This window comes from Dermacentor andersoni, chromosome 3, assembly GCF_023375885.2.
Source record: "Dermacentor andersoni chromosome 3, qqDerAnde1_hic_scaffold, whole genome shotgun sequence".
In the NCBI taxonomy this organism is placed as follows: domain Eukaryota; kingdom Metazoa; phylum Arthropoda; class Arachnida; order Ixodida; family Ixodidae; genus Dermacentor; species Dermacentor andersoni.
This window is the reverse complement of record NC_092816.1, coordinates 157,489,545-157,513,437: the sequence shown is the minus strand read 5'-3', so window position 1 is coordinate 157,513,437 and position 23,893 is coordinate 157,489,545. Positions and strand designations below refer to the sequence as shown.

The 23,893-nt window shown below is 45.7% G+C and overlaps 1 protein-coding gene across 1 annotated transcript in view; it reads left to right on the top strand.

Moving 5' to 3' along the window:
- Nucleotides 1–9,994: 9,994 nt before the first annotated feature.
- LOC129383004 (uncharacterized) overlaps nt 9,995–23,893 on the top strand; it is a 28,488-nt gene continuing 14,589 nt past the window's right edge. Inside the window, exons 1-3 of the mRNA XM_055067195.1 lie at nt 9,995–10,083; nt 18,074–18,303; nt 23,137–23,266. Of these exons, the coding sequence (XP_054923170.1) occupies nt 18,086–18,303; nt 23,137–23,266 (348 nt within the window). The 5' untranslated portion in view covers nt 9,995–10,083; nt 18,074–18,085. The remainder of the gene's footprint in view (nt 10,084–18,073; nt 18,304–23,136; nt 23,267–23,893) is intronic.

Sequence of the window (23,893 nt, the reverse complement as noted above, 5' to 3'; positions counted from 1 at the left end):
AAGCCGTAAAAAGATGCTTTTTGTCGTCATCGATCAACGACAAGACGACCGAGACGAGGACGCCTTCCTTGGAACAATAAGAGCCGATTATTTCGCCGATCGAGCCCGGCGAGCGGACGCGACTTCGTCCCAAGGGTGTTAAGGCGCGGACTGTCACCGTTTTGCATACGAAACGACGTGCTGGTGAAGCACTTGTGCCCAATCCGTGCCAACTCTTTTATCGTTGTGCTATGAACACTGCGGTCAGATATTCTGCAAGCCTTTCATGACAATCTAACCACTGGGCACCTAGGTTTAACCCTTAAACTCTCAAAGGTAGTGGAGAGGTATTAGTGACCGCACCTTGCAGCCAACGTCGCTCATTACCTCACGACCTGCCGGAACTGTCAGCGATTCCCGACAGCATAGACAAGGCCGGCAAGATTGCTACAGCCTATTCAATCTCCTTGCAAGCCGTTCTAGCAGATGTCGAAGTACTTATTGATGTGCTTTCTAGCGTCAACATCTGGAAACAAGTGCGTCGTCGTGGCCACCGACTACATTACCCATTACCACGAAAGAAAGGCCCTGCCCAAAGGCAGTGTGAAGGAAGTAGCTAAATTCTTCGTCGATGACACCGTGCTACAATATGATGCCCCAGAAAACTTCATCCCTGACAGAGGAGCGGCTTTTACAACGCAGCTTACTGAAGGCGTTCTGCAATCTATAGCTAGGCAAGCCACCGCAGGGCGACTGCCTACCACCAGCAAACGAATGGACTCGTGGAACTCCGGAATTAGACGCTCGCCGAAATTGTTATCGATGTACGTCGACATCCAACAAAAGACGTGCGATGCCGTCCTTCTGTACGTGACCTTCGCCCAGAACTCGATAGTGTAAGGTACAGCGCAGATGAAGCCATTCAAACTAGTTTGTGGAAAAAATTTTGCCGGCGACGCTCAGCGCCATGCTGCCGCCCGTCACCGACGAAGGCAATGTCGACGTCGCCGCCTATCTCCAGGGTGCCGCGAAGCTCAACAGCTTGCCTTGTTGAGCTTCAATCCTTACCGAAAGATGCACAGCAGCCACTACAACCCTTTGCGACGTTATATGGGCTATACTAGCCTGGCGACCACGTTTGAGTTTCGATCACGAAACGGTGGGCGTGAACTGCGTGAAAAGCTAGGTCGACGGTATTTCGGATCATTCAAGATCCTCCGACGCAGTGGCGTATTGGAATATGAGGCCGTGCAGGACGGCCTTACGCAATCACAGCGGCTGCACGCGCGACCTGAAGTCGTCCACGTAGTGCGTCTTAAGCCATTCTACGTGCGCTGACGAACTTTGGAACTCTATTTTTTTTTAGGTGACCAATCAGAACCACAAACATAACCACTGTTATTTCGCACGCCTGCATTGGGATATTCGTTCACTTCCTAAAATTTACTTCACTTCTTAAAAGCGTCTTACACTTACTTTTAAAAGCTTTACAGCAAGCTCGTATTCTATAGTTCGGATCGTTCAGTATAAGACCTTCTACTATTACATGGCTTAGTTTTCAAGAAGGATACTTTGAAGTGGCCTACGTCTGCGCCTTTCTCACTGAGTCACATCTAAAACATACTAGCTAGGCCACTTCCACCATCTGCAACATCGCAGAGAAGCGCCTTCGAGATTCACTTCCACTAATCGTTCGGTGATACAACCGATAGTGACAGACAAAGCCAAATTCGCAGTTCTTTTTAATTTGCAAACTAGGCAAGAAAGAACGCGAAGTGTTGCACTGAACGACCTCGGCTACAACATGCAACCTGTCTGCGAAATTCGAGGAAGGACAGAGCTGCGACAAGGGCAAAAGTTTTTTTTCTGAGGTTCTAGGAGAAAAACGCACGTCCCTGTGTAGGACACTTGACAACGGCGCTTCGAGTAACAAACTACTCAAAAGATGTTCACCTACATGATCGTCCAAACTTTGAAGTGCGATGAGTGGGTTTTTACATGCTCATATAGGAAATATTCAATCAGCCAGCGCATCACTTGCTGACCAGAGACAACAAAACCCTGGCGCCTCTCAGAACGCCCATGCAAACACGTTGCGGTAGCAGACGACAGCGGAGCCGGCGCATCTTTATCCGGTATGCCGCTAGAGACGTGATCGACTCTCTGAAAAAGTCCATCACAGAAATCCGCGATATCTTCTATTCATAGTTGAGCAGCGGGAAACAAATTTTCGTTCTTACGTTATTCGGTTGTCGCCAGCAGCACTCGCAATGGAGAATTTTCGCGCTAGCCGAATCGCACATTAAAGGTTGAGGCAATGCCAAGGCATAAGAAGGACAAATGGTGAGCAATAAGAGTTTGCAGATGCCTGTATTGATGCAATGTGGAAGAAGAGTAGACAAAGACACGGTTGATTACAAGAAAATGCGGATGTCAAAATGTAGCGCGTAATAGCCAAGTTACCTTGAAATAAAATGTAAGTCATCACAATCTTACTTACAGGAGAACTGAACTGTAAGATTTAGAGTTACCGGAGATCTACAGGATCGCTAAGCACAACGTAACAAAAGCTTTGACAACTGTAATTGCTGCCAATTACGTAGCACATTAGGTTGCTTGATCATAAAATACTACTGATAAGAATCTGACACAGAAGATGGTATTTCCGTCTTCATTTTTCACGCAGTGGAAGAGGTTAAACATAAAAATGATATGAAAGGGAAAAGCGCCTAGACCAGGGAAGAACTGCTATCAAAAGCACGCACGAAGACGCAAATTCGTACATTATACAATGGAGGTTTTAACATGGAAGCAGACAGGCCGTGAACCTTTTAGTAACACTGGTTTCTTCTCACGGCAAAGTGGCACTGTCAACGCCAGATAGAAAGCACTCTTTAAATATCTCGCTATGGATACAGAAAAAACTGTAAAAAAGCACAATGATTACGTTCCACGAAAACTGCGCCTGCCTCATCATGGAGGGCAAACAAAGCTTGGCACTGCAATGAAGTTCAAGTGGTTTCCGACAAACGTTCGATAAGGCGCGCATATCGGCAAGGCTAGGCATCAGATAAACATGCAGCTATGGTGACGCCAGTGGTATTGCGCACTGTAGGCAGCAGCCCGTTTTTCACTTCTCCTAAAACGGCCGGTCTGACTCAATGGTGGCTGTACCATCTCCCATACTGAATCACCGGATACCCAGCACACAACGCATCCAACCTGGAAAGCCATCCGTGGTCGCAGGTTCACATCACAAGCGCAGAGGAAGGTGAATCGTAAACTGCTGCCACCCTGAAGCGGATGAATGCTACTTTCAGCAATCCCTTTACAACAACTAAAAGTTAGGTCGTGATTTATTGCGCATTATCCAGTTGTCACACCGGTAGCAAGGCCAAAATGGTGAAGAGCTCAGTTCTACATTTGGAGTCAGGGTTATCTTTCTTTGCAGGGAATCTTGATGGCACTACAAAGGACGCCTCTGCGAACAGCTAAGGAAAAGCGTCCTTAGACTACCAGGCCAGAAGAGACCTTAGGGTCGCAGAAGCTGGCGCGTTCCGACGACATGATATTATCGCTTGCGCGGTGCCATTCTACTCTACTCCAACAGGGCGAATGCTGCACGCGCTGTCAGTCAGAAACGAAAAGGCCAATGGCGCTCGTAGACCACAGGGAACAGAAGCCGGCGTGAACAAGCTGCAATACCCAAATGCCGACGGCCAGTCCTCTACCAACAGGACGGCGCAGCTGGACAAGCTTGAATGCCGTCTCGCTTCGGTGTCCCTTAGTTTGCTTATGTCCGAGCAACGCTCCATTTCGCTACTAGCAGCGGTCGACGACCTTCCAACCAATGCCCGCCTACCATCTTCAACAACGCTGTCCTTTCGTTCGTCACGTAACGCCGACTGTGGGCAAGGAGGTCATGCCGCTGAACAGTGCCGACTTCAGGAATGCCGGCCGCTCAGAACGCATGGCAACAAATATCAACAGTTCCAACTCCTTCCAGGCGCCTGCAGTGTACCGTGCACTTTACCACGAAAGAGTTGCCGGTCTTATCCTCACGGTAACTTGAAATCTCGCACGCCATCCATAGAAGAACGTTGGCACGCAGCTCCGACCATTACAAATTCTCAAATGAATAAGCAAGAAGAGCCCGTCAAGGATGTCCGGCATTGTCAGTCGGCCGGCATCATTTCGTCTGACTCACATGCAGCAACAGGGGATGTGCCGCAAAAGAGGTGCGGCTCTGCTTCGCACCAAAGCCATTTGAACGATGTCATTACAGCCGCGTCTTCTTCTCTACCATGGATGCCTAATCGTTTAGCCATCAGGGTCAGCCACGCCTGCTACTATTCGAGAGGTTACGTCGAAGAAGTGTGGAGCCCTACGTCAGAGGCATCGGGCTACGCCTTAAAGCTGTCTGTGCGATGTGGAACTAGACGCGACTGTGCCGTGCTCTGGTTTTGTGCTCAGTTGAGCGCCAGCATTCATAAGCACGCCATTGCGTGGCCCTTTCGTGGTGGACTGGAGTTCATCATACACCACCCAACGTGTTCAGCAGAGATCAGGTTTTACATAGTGTCGGTCTTGCAAAGAGAAAGGACTACGGTTATCGGCGGTCTTGCCACAATGCTGTTCCGCCTCACTATTTAATACGACCAATGGCTCACCATAACGAAGGATTTTGGTCCACAGGACCCCTTCGGCTTTCAATTAAGGTTTGCACATAACGCCTCAAGGCCTTGCCGTGCGAAATGTTCCCGTAGGTTAAATACCATTGTTTGTTACGTGGAATCTACCTAATGTGAAGACCGTCAAATTTTTATTACTCGCGTCTAAATCCTTGCTTTTACTGCAATTGTGTATGGGCTTGCCAGGGGCAAAACTTCATGCACGCTACAGCACAGCATTTCTATTAATCGTGCAAGAAATGTAGGCGCCTTCTGTTTTGACTTGTGCCCTCCATGCAAGGCATTTATGACAATGCTGCTGGCTACGCTGCCCTTAGTCAGCTGACAGGTTACTAAGTATGAATGTAGAGTCAATATCTGTCTTTACAACAGTTGTGAGGGTACAGAACGGATCTTATTGTGTTTATTATTCTGTGCCACCCCAGCAAATCATATTTTTTGGGGTACCAAATGCATAGTCTCAAAACAGAATACAGAAGAGTGTCAGTCAAGGTGTATAATTAACAGCAAGCAAGATTTAGGATAGATAACCTAGATATCAGTTTGTTTTGTACATAAAGTCCTCATTGGTACTGTTGATAGCGTTTTTACTCGAGCTTACGTAAGCTTAACAGCACTTGTAATGGCGCTCGATGTTTATTCGAAGTGTATTCAGGATTTTGGGAAGTCACCGCAAGAAAACACCGAGACTTGAAGAAAGGGACCACCACTTCGTGTTGTCCTTTTCTTCGAGTCTCGTGTTTTCTTGCGGTAACTTCCCAAAATCATGAATAATCAACCGGCCTACGCCCACACTGTGCTATGAGTATTCAGGAACGGACGCATAAATTCCTAAAATCTCTGCGCACCTGGTAAAAGATAATTGCTAGATATAGCCCTCTTCCGATACCTAATTATCCAAGCGAGTTTTAGGCAAATTGCTCCGGGGGCTGTGCTGCACTTTGAACGTGAGAGCCGAAAGCGGGTTTCATATCACTCTATCCGCTACCTGCAATGCGCCATGTTTACCACTTGTGTGGTCACCAACCTCGTTATCGTTTCGGACGACTATATTTGCTGTTTCGTTTGGCACTGCACTGAAGGCGACATGACTGTGTGAGTAACGCTGCGACCTGCCTTTCTCGATCGACGTTAACTATTCTTTTGTAACCTGCATAAACATCTCCTCATGGTCGTAGTTGCATTCCCGGCTTAGCATGTACCTTGATGGAATTGAATAATTGCTGGATTTACGTCTCCTAGCTACACTATAGTGGATGACTGTAACGGAGCTCGGCTGATAATTCTAGCCAGTTAGGCTTGATGTTGCTGGTGCGTCCCTAAGAATGTAGACACGCTTTTAGTGTTCGTATCCTGGATTGTTCTGCTCTCTAGTTTTTACCATGTCTGAAATGACAAACTCGTTTATAGTGTTTGGGACCGCCCTGACTTACAGGCTACCTACTACTATAAAAGAACTTGGCAAAGCGTTAGTTGACATGTCGCACAAACTTGAGATGATCATTACGTGCATTTGACCAGACATCAAGGGCGTAGCTGATGACAAGACATCACTAAACGAAACGCAAGAAATTAAAGCTACGATAACATTCACAAACTCAACTTTAAGCAACTTAGCGAAGGATGTGCAGCACGTCGCTATACAGTTGTCCGAGGTGAAAATGTACGAACCAAGAACAGCGAGGAAACCCGGGACATAGGCAAGCAAATCTAAGAAGTGTGTATGGGGGTCATCGACTTGAAACAGTACAGCCGCGGTAATAACTAGAAGATAAAATGTCCGCCGTCGAGCTCTGCTCATTGTCTGAGTGACATGATACTAACGTTACAGTCGTCATTGCAATGTAAGATTCGTATTTAAGACATAGAGGCTTTTCACCGTGTGTTTTCAAATAATTTGGAGCACCCGAACATTGTCCTAAAGGTCATCTCTAGGGTCTCCGCTACGGCTCTGTTGTAGAGCGCTAAGCGGTGCAGTATCACCGCAACAGTTTTAGGTTTCGAAAATGATGAACCGATTTGTGCCCATAAAATATGGCCTTGGCGGGCGAATCCATTCAGGCTCTGGCGCGACAAAGAATGGCAATTCGCCGGAGTACCGCAAGGAATTATGGGATAAAAAATGCCAACGAACTGGCCCTTTTGCATTCTCAAGGGGGCAGTTGCAATGAGTGGATACCGGGGGAACGCTGCAATTTCAAATCCTTCCAGAACTATGCATGCATGTGCTACTCGCACTTCACAGTGTGTGACTTAAGCGTTAAATAAATGTGCTGTCACTCAAGATATAAAGCCACGAAGCAGAATGCTTTCGTCGTTCATTCTTTAGCCACAATTATTACAACGAACGGAGTCATGACGACCTTCTTCAACCGTCATATACAATCATAGGCCAACAAAATAAAACACGCACTACTGTTCAAGTATCTACCAAGTAGATAAAAAGGCTTTAAAATCTTGTGCATCATACTTTTTTGGCGAAGGTAATCCTTGTGTGGTCGCTAACACATGAATGACCTTCGCAATCTAAACAGACCACGCAGTGCTGCGGCAGAACACTGCGAGCTTTTTGATCGCCGGTTTAGCCTCCATGGTGCTGCCTTCTTGAAGAGAGAAAAAAACCACCGGCGGAGGCTCCTTGTGGAATCCCGGCAGATACAGAAGGCGCCAGGTAACATCAGTTGTTCGCCAGGGGCACTTCCAGCCGTTTAGGCACAGAGTCTACGAATGGTTTCTGCGCGCCTGTCAAAGCGCCAAAAACGCATATAAGCACTGTTACGCCTTACGCCATCTCTACTCTGAAGGAGGAGCCGGTCGGGCTCCGAAACGTCGGGTTCTTAAAATAAATTTTGGTTGGAGTTTTCCTTCTCTTTCATACAGTCACCGATGAATGACGTTCTTCTGGAGCCTGCAATGGCTTCTGACGTCAGCGCACGCAGGCAGTTACGTTTTAAACCAGAGTGTTTCATCAATGTGTAAATGAAAGCTCTTTTTGTCTTTGCTTTAATAAATAATATGGCATTGAAATGTGGTGCTCAGCCATGGTTCCACTGTGGTAGAGGCTTAGAAGCGGGTGGCCCGAACAAACCGTGAAAATAAAAACTGCGTCATGGGAACGAACAAAAAAACACGCAATAAGAGATTTGCCAACAAGTAAAAATTATGCGTGATTGGGAATAGAAACTAACTCACTCTATCAATTACGTTAAGGATTCCTTGATAAAGGACTGCTATAGTAAAGAACTAAGACTTTAAAGAAATCCATGTCAAGAAAACATCGAATAGAAATGGCGAAATCCTAAATCAAAGAAACTACCACAGTAGCCATTTTGTTTCACACAGGAAGTAATGCCTCAACAAGCATTCCTATCCGTAATTCCCGATGCTCAGAGTGCAATAGACAATAGTAAAACAAAGACACCATAAAATAGAATCATCCGCTGCCACACGGATCCTGGCGAATCCCATATATTTGGTAGGCCCCACAGCCTATAGGGGCATCATCATTATGATGGCATATATGGAGTGAACTGTCTTTTAGATCGTGAAAAAGAGGAAGCACTACTGTTCTTTTTCACTTTAATTATATTTGTCCTCTTGAAATGAGAATTCTCTGAAGCTACCTCCTGACGCCCGATACGTAGCCTAGCTCCCTTAGTGGGCATGCGCCATATTATAGGAAAATCATCATCATGATCTCTGACCTGAAGCGTCAGTGTTGAGATCTTGGTTAGGGCAGTAGTCTGAGAAACTTTGCGAAGCTATATACGCGACACAAAAAGATTACCCAAATGATAGTTGTCGTTTACAGGATTCGCTTATTCGTCTTTTATTGAAATAAACAATTGAAATGACAAAAGACAAATCATAATAATAGAGTCAGGGTATTCAAAATTTACGTTATTGCTCACGTCAACCATTTTCTTTACTCGTATGATAACTAATGTTCTATTTACATGTATCTGTTTATGCAATGCCGACTATCCTATTATACACTGCGTAATTTGATTTATTATCAGTTTCTTTCATACCTTCGTTGACATCTCTTTTTGTTTCGCTCATGGATTGCAGCTCACGGATTCCTGGAATTAGCAAGCCGCCCACCTGAAAGCGAAGAGAGAAAGTCTGTGTCTCTCTCTGGTTCACTAACAAACATTTATTTATTTCGCTCTCTCTCTCTCTTCACTTACTAAATTACTACCCGATTCATGGCATAACCCCTACAGGAAATTTTTGTCAATGCACAGGGAATCATCATCATTAACATCAAGAAGAACAGCAGACTTCGCCATGAAATCCGAGGACGGCGAGACCCAAGTACTCAGCCCATGGTCTTCCTCGCCACGGGGACCTGCGGCGGCTCCGTCTGCCACGACTTCGGCGTCGCAGTCTACGTGGCGTCGCTGGGTGCGGCTGCTCGCCTCGTTTCGGCCGCGCACCCACGAGCCCACCACTATGACGGTCACCATGTCGGCCACGGTGGCCGCCATCATGGACAACTCGTCCATGCAGGTGAGCCCTTTATTCTTAGCAGCGGGTCTCATACCCCTGACACACGGGCAAAACTAAAGTCCTTTCCAGTAAACCCCTTTTGCTACTCTGTAGGATCCTTTGCAGAAAGGAGTTGCGCCGATGACACACGGCACCGCACTGAACTTCTTTAGGTAGTTCTTCAGATGAACGCCGCAAGAAAAATAGCGCTGGTTGTTAAAGCCACAGGAGAGAAAACATTCCTAAAAAGCTGCGTATTTAATTAGACTTAGCTACTGTAGAACCTAAAAATATACTATTTTCATTGTTGATGGCTAATAATGCTTATAGTCGTTTATTTTATTCGCGTTTTTGCGTTGTTAGCAGCCCTTTAACTTGGTCCAGCAACTATGTGCAGCCGGTGTTTTGCTGTGCGTCACGGCTACAGTGGCTAGAATTCTGGATCACGGCTGTGCGTACTGTTTATTCTGGTGATGAACACGTTTCTGTCGTCCTTTTTCACGTCTTTGTCGTGAAAGCTCAAAACAGAATCTTTCCTTCCTCTGCATCTTCGATTCATGCGTAGCTTCTTGCTCAATCCCCACACGTAGACAAGAATTTTACTTTCTTCCATCTGTAATGAAGTTTACTTACACAAGCGGTAATAAATCTAACAGCAGCCTAGCAGCAGCGAACAGCACGAGGCCTGTCCTAATCACCGCACGGGTCGTCGTCATCGTCTCTACGATGAAAGTGGAACCCCGAAGCGCGTCTCCTTCATTACATTGGCGCCGAGTCGAAAACGGAGCCATCCTGGCGACTCAGAGAGCAGACAAGGTGAGGGGCTCGTAATATGGCTTTAGGCGGTTAACATTCACTGTCTCGCGACCCCGACAACGAAGTTCCGGCGATTGGGTGACTGGCTCAACGATATAGTTCACAGGTAAGGTGGCCTCGATGATACGGTACAGACCGTGGCACCATGCAAGTAGTTTAGAAGGAAGGCTAGGGGTGTGATGTGGTATCCAAAGTCAAACAATCAGACCGGCAGGGAAGCTGGGTGTCACCTGATCGTGCTTTCTGATGCCCTGTATCTTAGCAAGTTTGCGAGTAAGCCAGCTGGCGTGGATCTTCAGCCTATCGGGCAACATCTGGAATTGTAACGCACTTAGACGCGTTAGCTCGGCAGAATATGGTGCGTTGATAAAGGCGTATTTCGGGACTCAGCGACGAAAATAATATCAGGTCTATGAAACTTCGCAGGACCTTGATAAGTGTGAGCTTTAGAAAATCGGCGACTGCGCTAAGCTTGTCGGGATCGGGAAGGATGCCGCCTTTCGAGACAACGTGAACCAAGAGAGTTAATTTTCGGGCAACGAAATGGCACTTCTTTAGGTTGAGCTGTAGGCCAGCTGAAGTGAGAGATGTTACGATGTCATGCCGATGGACGAGATGTGTCGCAAATTCATTGAGAAAACAACTATGCCACCCAAGTAATATAAACCAGTGTTCCACTTGTGGTCGCGAAGGGTGGTATCAGTCATGCGCTACACCGCAGCGGGTGTATTGCAGAGCACGAATGGCATGGCGTTAAACTCGTACAGGCTATCTGGAGGGATGGAAGCTGTCTTTGGGCGGTCAGCCTCAGCCATGGGAACCTGCCAATAGCGAGAACGGAAATCTAAAGATCAGAAGTGTTGTGGACCTTGCAGACAATCAAGAGCGTCGTTGGTCCAAGGCAGTGGGTAAACGCTTTTTCTTGTATATTTGTTAAGGCAGCGTTAACCAATACAAAATTGAATGGAGCCATCTTTCTTGAGCAGTAGAACGACAGGTAATGACCAAGGACTCTCAAAAGGTTGCATGACGCTGCTCTGCAGCATGCCGTCCACTTCTTCCGTGGTAAGTCGGCGATCCCCTGGTGAAACGCAATACGCACGCTATTGCAAGGTGCATGTGAACCAGTGTCAATGATATGAGAGGCACTTATCGTGCGACCCAAGGATGGTGGATGGCAGTCGAATGAAGATGCCAACTCGTTAAGGATGGTAATAGGTTGGGTGCGATGAGATTGCGTAAGGTGACATCACCGCAGTCGAAAACGGCTGAAGGTGTTGTTGAGCCAGAATTTGTGCCGTAAAGATGTACACGGGTGGTGCCATCGTGAACGTCAAGATTTTTAATACACGTGACAGCTTACACATATTATAAGGTCTCACCTCGCAGGATGGTCACTGGACACAGGTGCGGATTGGATATGGGTATCAAAGCGGATTCTGCCATAACAGTGATGATAGCGAACGGGAAAGATAAGAAGACATGGTGGAGTCTGGCATGGCAGTACACGATAATGTGACAAGCACAGACATCTCCAGAGGAAAAGCAGTATCAGAAACAATGAAGACTTTGCAAACACCGAGATCACCTCCATCCGCTGGTGAGTCGCATAACGTCGAAAGGGCCACTTGCGTGCGAGAACAATCGATGATTGCACTATGACATGACGGGAAGTCTCACAGTAAAGCTGTTAGAAGCTCCATGGGTCTCTCTTGACGTGCGCAGCTTCGTCAAGCGGGGGGAGAGCGCGGAGAGAGAGTTGAAAATGCCATTGCGCAGCATAGCGACGCGGCGAGGGTGGGTGGAGCCTAGCGGGAGAGACGGAGGGTCACGCACGCGAGCGACGGACGCGGCGCGGATGCATGCGCTCTCCAGTGGCGCGCGAGGCAGGGGGGTCCGGCGAGGGAGTGGGTGCATTCTTCCCCGGCGGCTGCTAGGATACCTCGATGTCCTCCTCTCCCGCCGCCACGTAGAGTGGAGAGAACCACCGCGTCTACTACAGCGTTCGCCACGCGAATCGCGGACGCCGTAGTAGACGCCTTTGGCGGACCCCGTTGGACGCTCTGCCGGCGCTCGTGGGTCTTGTGTGCGGATTGGCACTGCTTTACTGACCTTCCCCCAGCTCCACTGGTCTCTGGTGTTTGCGATCGCAGATCCGCGCATGTTCTTTAGCCTGATTTTGTTACGCGATAGCACTAACTATCATCGCTGGACGAATTTAGCCAAGGGGCTGTGCACGCTAACCACGGCAGGAGCGAGGAAAGAAAGGGTTGCCCTAAGCCGACTAACATACAGGGGCTAGCTGTGTCACGTTGGAAGTAATTCATTTTGATTAAATATGATCTGTAGGTGAATACTGCAGCACAAGACGATATAATTTTGTTTTGCAACTAATTTTGTCCGTGCTTCCATCAGACGTTCCAGACAGCATTTTACTGCAATGCCGCTAAAGCAGTGCACGCATTCACGTACCGCAGTGACCACATAGTTTCCTGTAATTGCGTCAAACTTCTTTCATTATATGCTTAACTGGTTGAGCAGCAACAAAAATGGAATGTCTGTGACAAACGGAGTGGGCGACTGAGCACGCAGCATGCGCTGATCAGAGAAACACACTATTACAGCACAGGGACTGCGGTGAATGCGAAATCCTGCCGTTCATTTCCAAAAAAGGGTCGACGAACTATCATGAGTGCGCCATGAAACCGAACAGCAACGGCGAGAAACCAACGTTGAGCACGTGTACACATTGATAACTAGCAGACGACACCACGAGCAACCCACATTGAGCACGGTGACGATGACTACTCCGCTGATGTTGCAGGGAATAGTGTCCTGGTACACTTCGGACATGTTGGTCCGAGCAAACATGTAGACTGACATTTTGAAAACTCGAGCAGAGGAGGTCGGCAGTCAGCTTCAAGTCGCCTCCAAGTAGCGAGCGCGCGCGCGCGGTGCGGCAGCGGAGTCCTCCCATTGACGTCATACGCGAGAAGGCGCCACTCAAAAATCTCTGGATTAGTACTTCTTCTCATCCCAAGTATACGGAAGTACGTAAATAGTGCGAGGATAGTTTACTCTCAATCGTGACTCTTTCCAATTGCATTGTTCGGTGTGCAACGTTCTCGTATATTTCGTATATTTCAAGTGAAAGTTGCAAAAGTGCTGATACGTCACTTGGCCTCTCCTGGGGTACGTCATGCCGCCGCAACGACGTCACAGCGTACTGTGCGCCGGTACACGTGCAGGGATCCTGATTGGGAAATCAAAGCCGCCGCCGGCTTTCTGCGTGGCGCACTAGCACATTGTATGGGGTAGGTAGGCGCCACGTGAAGGCGCTTTTTTTTTTCTTCTTTTACGTGAACCTCCACAATTCTTTTGTTAGCCAGATTAGCTGTATTTTGTGTCGGAGAACATCGATGTGTGGTAAACTGCGTGATGAAAATCTGGTGAAGCTGGAATTCTTTTTTGCTTGTGAACTTGAGCCACGTGGTGGTCTGTGATGGATTGCGCAATGAAGAATATCGCCTTTTCCATGGCAGTGTACCACGTTTGTTGTGGTGAGGGAAAGTGTGCGACGAAAAACAATGGCGATGACGGCTCATCTATGCGTAGGGAAGCGGACGTTGTGCGTGCGTGCGTGTGGGTGTGTGTGCATGTGTGTGTGTGCGTGTTTGAGAGAGAGAGAGAGATAGAGAGAAGAAAGAGACTGTCGACGCCTGTTGCGTGTAAGAGGCCACTCGTAGTCATCAGGCGCCGACAAAATTTCAGGACACGTAATTTTTGAACAGGCAAGAATGAATGAGACGCGGTGATTAGAAAAAAAGATTTATTTCAGCATATTCTATTCACTGAAAGTTAAGACTACGAAAAAGCTCGTAGCATGTTCTGATCACTGCCGAAGCTCCGTGTATACCCTACACCACGGGGAATGCACAAAGTCGAAACAGCTGAAATTATCGCGTTTTAACGCAGACCCGATGGGTCTTAAGTCAATACGAACTTTCTTTTTTTCCCTTTCTGGTTATACTCTACGGCACGAACATTATGCGCGGATGATGCACTAAACATACAAAAATTGGGTCTTTTAAAGTTTAAAGCAGCAAAGGGAGGCACCTGACAATCTGGAGGCATGAGCTACAGCGATGGTGCTGCGCAGCGGATTGTGTGCGCTTTCGCTTTATACGTTCACATGACCATGGATAACAAATAAAATTATATTTTAGTGTTTAGCATCCCTAAGTTGCACAGCGGTTTATGGCGGACACTGTAAGGAAAGGCTCCGGATGAATTTTGACCATGTGAGGTCTCTTACCATGCTCCGAAAGCACAGTAACAAGTGTTTTTGCATTCATGCCTCGTCTGAATTCAAGCGCCGCCGTGATGGGTATGGCTCATAGTTTAGAAGTAGTTAATACTGTAGCTCGTTTAACACTACAGTGTAAATGGGGCGCCAATTAGTACCTTCATGACAATAAAATAAACTTTTTGGCCGAAGGCCAGTCATTAAGCTCAGTATCACTTCGGCACAATCAAAGTGTGCATCTTCTGTGATGAAAGGTTCCCTGTCGAATAGTAATAACTTTTTGTGGCTGTTTGTTCTACCGAAGAGGCGCATGCTTACGAAATCACTGCATGCTAACTTAAGGGAGCCGTGCACTCAACAACAACGCTACGTGGCTGTGCCGGTAAAGCAGGAACGATTATACTTTATAAGCACAGTTCACAGATGCCATCACTTCAAAAATAGCAATATGACGAAATTACAATCTCGGCAGTGGATATACGATCTCTTGAGCAGCAAGAACATGTCGCATAACGTTTTTTGTCAACCAGTGCCCACTTCGAAGGTGGGGCAAACGAGGGGGGGGGGGGGGGGGGGGCATCCGTAGTGACGTCGCGCTGTTTTCGAACAGGCAGATATCTATTCACACGTATTGTTTTCATACTGTCGTGCTTTCACTGGGCGGCGTACTACGTTTTGTTCACGAGCGCGAGCTTTGAGTTGTGGCCGCTGGCTGATGAAAATGAATCTCTTCGCTTGCTTGACGATAAATAGGTCCAGATGTGCCATGCCTTTTAAGGAAAACTTCAGGATATTATCCTGACTGGTAGCTAACCTCTGTCATCGAAAACAAAAGTGCACAGTCATTGCATTCTACTAGTGCTAACGTACGGGACAGAACCTTGCAGGTTAATAAAGAAGCTCGAACCCAAGTTAACGACCACGCAAATAGCGATGGAACGAAAAATGCCAGGCGTGTCGTTAAGAGACAGGAAGAGAGCGATGGGGATCAGGGAGCAAACCGGGATAGCCGACATGCATGTTCTCAGCAACAGAAAAGATGTGGAGCTGTGCAGGCCATGTAAGGGCAGACAGCCGGTGGACCACTGGAGTTGCAGAGTTGGTGCCAAGGGAAGGGAAGCGTAGTCAAATACCGCAGAAAATTAGGTGGTGTGAGGAAATTAAGAAAACCGTGAGCCAGATGAATTACCAGCGAAGCTGTTCAGCACTCGACACAGAAGTGACGCAGAATTTCGAACAAAGGTACCAACACATTTCCTCTCTTGATCGGTTGTCATCGCGACGATATATACGCACACTCATTTTCGTACCACCTCTGTTATTAAACGCGCAAGCATGTCTATGCCTACCCAAAGAGATATTTCTCTCTCGCTTAAGACAATGGATTACTCATGCGCTCTTAAGCAATGGCTCATATTCCCTGAGCAAGCAAAAAATATCTACCTGAAAGTCTACAGATCCCGAAAATGGTGTCTATTTATAACTAATCTACTGAAAATGCATATTCAAGTGATGAAATCCATAAGCTCTTGCATACAATGAAGCGATTTAGCATTAAATTTGAGAGCTTAGTTTTTGCACAGGCAGATTTGTTAACTGACACGAAAAATCCACGAAACCCTGAGACATAAACAGCTTCTCTGTAAAATTTGCATGTGCAAGTACGTAATCAGCTAGCACCAGACATGCGTAACTGGGCACCGCTGGGGGAGGCCTTCGTCTTGCATTGTACATAAAAATTCACTGATAATGAGAGCATATTAAAAATGTCAAGCGCCGTTTAACGACTTGCAGCAGAGCGCAGACCGCCACCTTTGTAACGGCACGGAAAAACAAGACTGCTCGCTTCACAGCATAGCTGCAGGCATAGCCGCTGCTTGCAACCGTGTTCTCTGGAGTGCTCCCACTGCTGTTCGTTGCTATATGCTTAACAAGAGGTTCAGGGCAGAGTCGGGAAAAAGCTCGACATATTTTCTGTCTTTTTTGCAATATACATAGAACACGGGCGACTAATATGAAGTCCGCATAAACATTGGCCAACGCTGCCGACGTTTTCAATCTCATTCCCTCGTGCCTGTTTGTGCACTTCTGATTATAGCAAATAGCACATAGCAAACTAAAACTCGTAGCACATAGCAAACTTCACAGCATAGAGTTTCATATCAGTATAACTAGTGGTAAAATCTGGCGCTGCGATCGTTCGACCATCATGGGAATGATGGGATGTACAGGCTACGGATTGGCATTCTGTTGACTGGCGAACGAATCTACAAGTATATTTTGGCAGTTTTGGTTTCGCTCCAAGCGCAATTGCTATAACCTGCAGTGGGACAGTGCAACGGCAAGCTCTCTGCCTTTGTTCTGTTGCTTGAAGTGGCGATAGCGCGCTGGCCGAGCGGCTGGGACGATGTCTGTGTCGCGGTGTGGTGTCGAAGCCCTGACGAGAAAGCGATGGCATCGTAAACGTTGAAAGAATATGTTTTGACCGTTTGGAACTTGGTTTGTTATGTGTGTTAGGTTGGCGCTGTAGCGCTACGTCCTTTATGAAACTTCAGAACAGGAAAAAGAGGCGCTACTGATACAAAACATAGACAGTTGTTCTTCTAGTCGCTTGACAATCAAGTTTTATTGAGAGCTTCATTATGCATTGCTCATTTATGTGCTCATTGAAATGCGTGTTTTAGGACTTTGAGAACACAAACTTACTCGTGGTAGGAAAGGTTGCTGCTTGCTGGCTGCAGTCTGGTGTCGCAAAATGGGCAAGTGCAACGCCATGCCCTAAAGCTTCGGAAGCCGTGCGTCCACGTAAAATAAAATGAAGTATACTCGTAGGATGCCTCAAGCATCCCTGCTAGCAGTGCAGCAGATGTGCTTAAAAGTACTTGAAGACGTTCAGCAATGGTGACAGCCGACGTAGCCTTTCGAAAGTGCGAGAGTTCACAATTAGGTGCCTGTCGTCTGAGAGAAAAATCTCGCGTTCACAGCGAGCAGGCGTCGTAGCAGACGACACTTGTAGCATTCCTCTCAAGGGCGCAACACTTTCTCAAAATAAAAAAATTTTCTTCCCATAAATATTTGATGAGTATTTTTATATAAGTACATGCACGGCTGTGATTGCTGTTGTAAAAATAAAGAAAAAATTATACTCTGGCACTAAATCGGGAACAGAATTGCACAAGAATGCATACCCTGGTGTGACCTGATGTAAACCATAGTAAAACGTGCTTCAATCTCAAAGTCATACAAAGTTTATGTACCGTGTTGCGCATCATATATGACACTGCAGTGATAAAATTCAATTTTACGAGATAATATTTGAGTATAGCTTGGTTTACTGCGCCTTAATTAAACGCAGACGGTCTAAAGATCGAAGTCAATCCGAAGCCGAATCCGAAGCCTGTACTTCCCATCATTCCCATGTAGGTTGAGGCACGCTCAGGAGAGCCCCCGTAGGCACAAGTGTTACATTTCGCTCTAGGGTATTTATTTAGGAACTCTATGCTCCATAGCAAATAGCAATGAATAAGGTTCCGAACTACGTTTGTATCGCTGTTTCATTACCGATTACTTGTTGCATTTTGTATTGATGCGGGGTGTAGGCGCTTCACATTCTTGTTGTGGACATTTCGTTCGAAAAGAAACAAACGCATTTGACTTGCAGTTTTCTTCACTGCAGTCTGCGTCTTCACACGAATGCGTGTGCGCGTGTGTAAGGGCAGTGTATTACGATGACGGTGATCATCAACTCAAATTGATTCGCCGCACGCCCTGTCATGCTGACGCAACGCAGCGCATCACGCTGATGCTGGGCTCCAGCCTCATGTGGACCATGCTGGCGGTGCTGGGCCGGCGCAGGCACTCGGTGGAGCACACGGCCCGCCTTCTCTTCTTCGTAAGCCTGGGCGCCTTCGTGGGCGTGCTCAGCTGCACGTTGCGTATGACGCGCCCCCACGGATCCATCGCCGTCAACGCTTCCGTGGTCGTGCGCGGCTTCACCACCGCCTTCGCGTTCGCTGCCAGGTACGCTTGTGCATTCATTCTTCTGAGCACGGTTTTTAAGAGGAAGCTATAGCTCGCCACCGAGGCCATTGCTGCCTGTTCGGAATTTGGTGAACGTAATTCGTAGAAACGCTTTATTGCACAACATCATGACTGACTTGGGTGAAATGTTCTCCATTGAGAGATAAAGTTAAATACTACTTATTGTAGCAAGCAACGTTTTCACTGAGGCCCCTTAATATTTGCAAGAATAGTCAGCCAATTTTAAGAAGTATGTAAGCATACAGATATCAAATCCGTAAATACACACTAAAAAAAACTGAAATCGCAGTTTTCTAAATTGCATATACTATAGTTGCTTAACCGGAGAAAGTTCACACAAAAATTCACAGCTTACGTCAATCGGTTACAATGTGTACGACAGTTCTTCACATATTACCTATGTTTACCCACCTATTACTCTGTCCTCAATATCGTATTTCAAAGCGATGTATATTACAAAAGCTTTGTTCTCTTTAGATGCATTACGAGGTGCAGTCAACAAAACTGCGATATTATAATTCATTGCTCAGTATGGAGTTGTGAAACTAAGTTTCGTTTTTCGGTGTATTGTGGTTTTCAACAACCTTTATTGAACAACCTTACGGCCTAATGTTACGGCCTAAATAACAAATCTGCTTTCAACAGTCACTACATTTCAACTTTTTTTTTCTTTTTATTACATAGAGCTTCATCTCTATAAGTGCAGCGGTTGCCGAGAAAGACAATTTATCCGTTCCCATGTATTTAGATAAAAGCCTTTGAGCTAAAGCTTCCTCTTACAGTATGGAGTTAGCTTTGGGCCAACTTTCGTTATGCCATAGAAATTTATACAAAGCGTTCATTCAGCACTAAGTTAACACACTTGGATGATAACTCTTGTACGTCTATTCAACCGTAAGTTCGTTGCAAGATGAATAATTTTTAGCAATCTGTAAAGGTGGTGATGACGCTCAAGATTAGCCAACAGGAGGTGGTCTTCTTAACTGAGAAAATGATTTTTCATGCCTACGCACAGCAGCAGCAACAATCCTAGCGCTTGTAGGCGTCCTGAAATACACTGCTACCGGGATGTCGGCACCATTGGAAGGATTCTAACCTCTGAAAGATGCTACAGTTTCGCTATAAGGGCGAAGCTATGAACGCGATAGCAAATATGTTAGAATAGTAAACGAAGTGTGAGACCAGCAGCGCAGGTGGAAGGATACATTTAAGTAACCGTAGGCTGACTAAGTACTGTGAATTTAAGTAAACGTACGCTGACTAAGTAGTATGAATTTAAGTAAACGTAGGCTAACTAAGTAATGTGTATTTAGGTAAACGTAGCCTGTCTAAGTAATATAAATTTAAGTAAACGTAGGCTGACTAAATAATACGAATTTAAGTAAAGGTGGGCTGACTAAGTAGTATGCATTTTAGTAAACGTAGGCTGACAAAGTAATATGAATTTAATTAAACGTAGGCTGACTAAGTGGTATGAAGTTAAGTAATCGTAGGCTGACTAAGTAGTGTGGATTTAAGTAAACGTAGGCTGACTAAGTAGTATGAATTTAAGTAAACGTAGGCTGAATAAATAGTATGAATCTAAGTAAACGTAGGCTGACTAAGTAGTACGAATTTAAGTAAACGTAGGCTGGCTAAGTAATATAAATTTAAGTAAACGTAGGCTGAATAAGGAGTATGGATATAAGATAAATGTAGGCTGAATAACTAGTATGAATTTAAGTAAACGTAAGCTGACTAAGAGTAATGAATTTAAGTAAACGTACGCTGACTAAGTAGTACGAATTTAAGTAAACGTAGGCTGGCTAAGTAGTATGAATTTTAGTAAATGTAGGCTAAGTAAAAACGAGCTGTTGTGCTAGGGCTTCTCTGCTTGAATCCTGGTATCGGACAACTTCACGTATTTACTAATAAATGCCAAAGTCTTTCTTAACGATTTCACCACCACTTTTCCGTATCGTGTATGCTTCTAACCTCTGCTGGGCCGATCCCGGAGGCTGAGCACAGCCGCGCTAATAAAATGATGTAATTTTCAGGTTTCACTTCTGTTATTGTTTTCGCTTTTATTATTGAAGTATGAGAAGATAAAAGGCACTCGCTATCGGTGTTTTGTTTTATGGCATTTGTTTGTTAGGTGCCATTGTCAAAGTTCAGAGGAATAATGTTGTCGGGAATGTAAGATATAGCATAGGCAACATTAGTGATAAAATGGTGGGGCAGTATAACCCGCATATACCGCATGTCATGTAGCATGGCATCGCGTATGGCATGCATATAGCTAAATATATACGCAAGCTCATGGCAACAACAGTGGCAAACATTGGGTTGGAGTGTCCATATAATTGCTATGGCAATATAATAAAAATCAGGTGGGCTGGCTAATCGAAAACGACTTTCAGCAAAGAGTGCTTTAATGATGACGTTTATGCGAAAGATCACCTTGCTTTGATACACGAGACATCTCAACCACACCTTTCTAGAGCGGTCGAGCGGCCAGCTAGGGACTGCGCCAGAGTCCGTAGCTGCTACCTCACTGTAGTGGGTTGTTTCCATATATGCTTTACCTATATAGCCCATGGCTACAGCTTGCGGCACGACCATGCATGGCCTCATCGCGGCTTCGGCCTGTGCTTTTTTTTTTTCTAAAGGTGGCGGACAATACCGTTTGACCACTCTTGAAAAGTCTGATTCAGACAGTATGTAACGTTACTTGACCGAAAAAGAAGTCCTGGATAAACAGGACTTTTTGCATTTAGGTATTGACGAGATGTAGTGATGGCAACGGGGAACCCGCATTTTATCTGATGACTCCGTTTAGCAGCCCGTAACTCGTTCATGCCACCGTACTAAGTTGTGTGGATAAGGACTGCTGCTTGTTTTGGGTGAAAATGAACCACTTATCCAGATGCATTTTAACACATAGGACAAAAACAGAAAGGGCTGAACAACCGCTACCTCATGCCCTGAAATATCCTGTAACAAGTATGTTACATTTATTATGCGCTCCACGACGAACCTTACAGCACACAGAATAGTTCCAACTCTTGAAACGCTTTACTGCAGTTTATCACGAAGCATGCAGGCGTATAGGCTGCATACTTGTAGTGGCGCGTCCCATTGCATCAGCTCCCATGTGCTGAGGTGCATCACGTGTTCTCACTGCTCTGTAACTGCAACGTGACCGCCGTCATGCAGGGGTCGAACATCAACCCGTTCTCAACCCAACACTCGTGAATTCAAAACGCACTGGGAACAGGTATTGTTGACCCGAAGATTCATTTGCCTCTTTCCCCGGGATTCTCGTTGGACACAGAATTTCGACCGGCAAAGCAGTGGCAATGAATGTACCTGTGTGCTACACAATTAAGAAATGAATTACGGTACAGGGTAATCATTTCTCAGTTTTATGGATTAAAAAAAAATAGCTTGTTGCAGATAACATAATTCTAGCCCTTAAGCTGGATTATTCAGAGAGGCTGACATTACTGGCACGAGAAGTCGAAACACATATTCTACTAACTACTAAAAGCAGTCTTATTAACTTCTAATTAGTTAATTTATGTCATATATTGCAATTTGCGATTGTAGGTGATGAGATTGCGAGGCGTATCAACTTGGAATTAAACTCCAGAACGACACCAGTTTGGGAGAAATGCGCCATCAAACTCTCTGTAAAATAGACTGTTGTTCAATTAACTTTCTTTAACAAAACGCTCTCTTATGCACTGAAGTACAAAATTAACCGGAAATCCCATTTATTTGGTCCCACACTTTGGTAAATAATGTCACAAAACTCCTGTCATCCTAGATATTCATTTGAAGTGGATGAATCTTGAGAGCTCACCGGCTACAATTCGTAAAATGCGACATTTGTCGTCGTGAAGTAATCATTTAAGAAGTAAATTAGTCAATTACTGTTAATTAGTAGCGTACGTGTTTTGATTTCTCGCGTCAGCAATCTCCGGCTCTTGGAATAATCCTGCTTGACAACAAGAAGTCAGCTTTCTGCCACGGGCGATTTTTAAAAATTCCGTAAAGCTTGAATACCGCTACCCCGCATAAATACTGAGCATATCATGGGCTCACAGGTGCCTCTAGAGAACTATGTCTTTGTTATCAAAGTAAGTCTCTATCTGACTGAAAAAGAAAGCTCATGATGATCAACAGCTCCTTTGATTTTCATAAATTTCCCACATTTGAGTTACCCCATGCTTGGGCCATTGTGGTACGTGCCACTGTGTATGTTTCCACTTCATGTCCGGTTCCCCACTATTGGTACGCATGCCACTGTGACTCAAGGTGCATGAACTGCCTAACTGTATTTAGATACGAATGTTAATCCTTTCCCCGCCCTTTCTCTTTCCCCGACGAGCATCACCCATTGCCTTATTTCTCGTGGCCTCGCTGCGTCAAAGTCTCACATTGCGCGTAGCGCTGATTTGGCGTTTGCTTTCCGCCACAGATTGGGAGCGGTGCGGTGCCTAAACACAAGCTTGGACCGTATTAGTTTGAGCGTTGTGGCCTCTGCAGTGCATAAATGTAAACACTGAATGAGATCACACTGCATGAAACTACAAGTTGCATGCGATAAAAGCAATGCGCGTGTCGCATTTATTTAGCATATCATTTATTTACCGCCTCACTAAGGCTCAAGCTTCACATGCGCATTTCTACATGTGCATTGTAGCTTAACATTTTTTTAAGAGGAGTAATCTTTTTTTGTGGTTGAAGACACAGCCTTCCAAGGATCTGTTCGCCATATGAAAAGCAGCTGTTTCCACGTAAATCCAAATGCTGCGTTCATTCTCGCAGGTTCATGTCCTTGATACATCTCCGCATCGTAGACTCTGCGGCGCTGACAAGCATGGCACCCGTTCTGGCAGGCCTACCCACCATGGCGGGGTCAACGACACAGAGACCTGTATGGTTCGTCTTCTCGCTGGTGAGTAACGCACGCTTGCGATGGTGGGCGTTAACTCTGGTTTTCCTACTTAAGCGCATGCAAAACGTCTAAATCTTAGGGCCTTTATTAAATTGTTGCCTGACTTGCACAAGCTACGACTACTTACATAATGTATGTACACTTAAAGGTCGAGTGTATGGACAATCTAATAGTTCCCACATGGAGTGACTACATGGCCATGTTTACCTTTGTGACAACCATCGTCCCTCTCGTCAATTTTGTTTGTGGTGTAGCAGTGTTATTGCGTAACCGCTGAACCGATTTCAATGGAACTTATTACATTTAAAATGAAAGTAGTCCGCGGTCAGAGTATACATTCTATATTGTTCATTTATTGTTTCCACATTCTGAGTGGAAGAAGAGCAGAAACAAATGTTAATTACCACGCTTACCAACACGGCAAGCCTGTACGAAAACAGCCGTCCCAACTTCTTGAAATCCTCTATGAAAGCGATTAAAGGTACAAATTTAATATATTCAGATTCCATAACGTCATTGCTTTCTACATTACTTTTGAAAAAGTGACATTCACGAATTATTTTATAAAACTGACTGGTGGCAAAATTTGTCAATATTGTCCACTGTACACGTCACAGTAGACGTCGT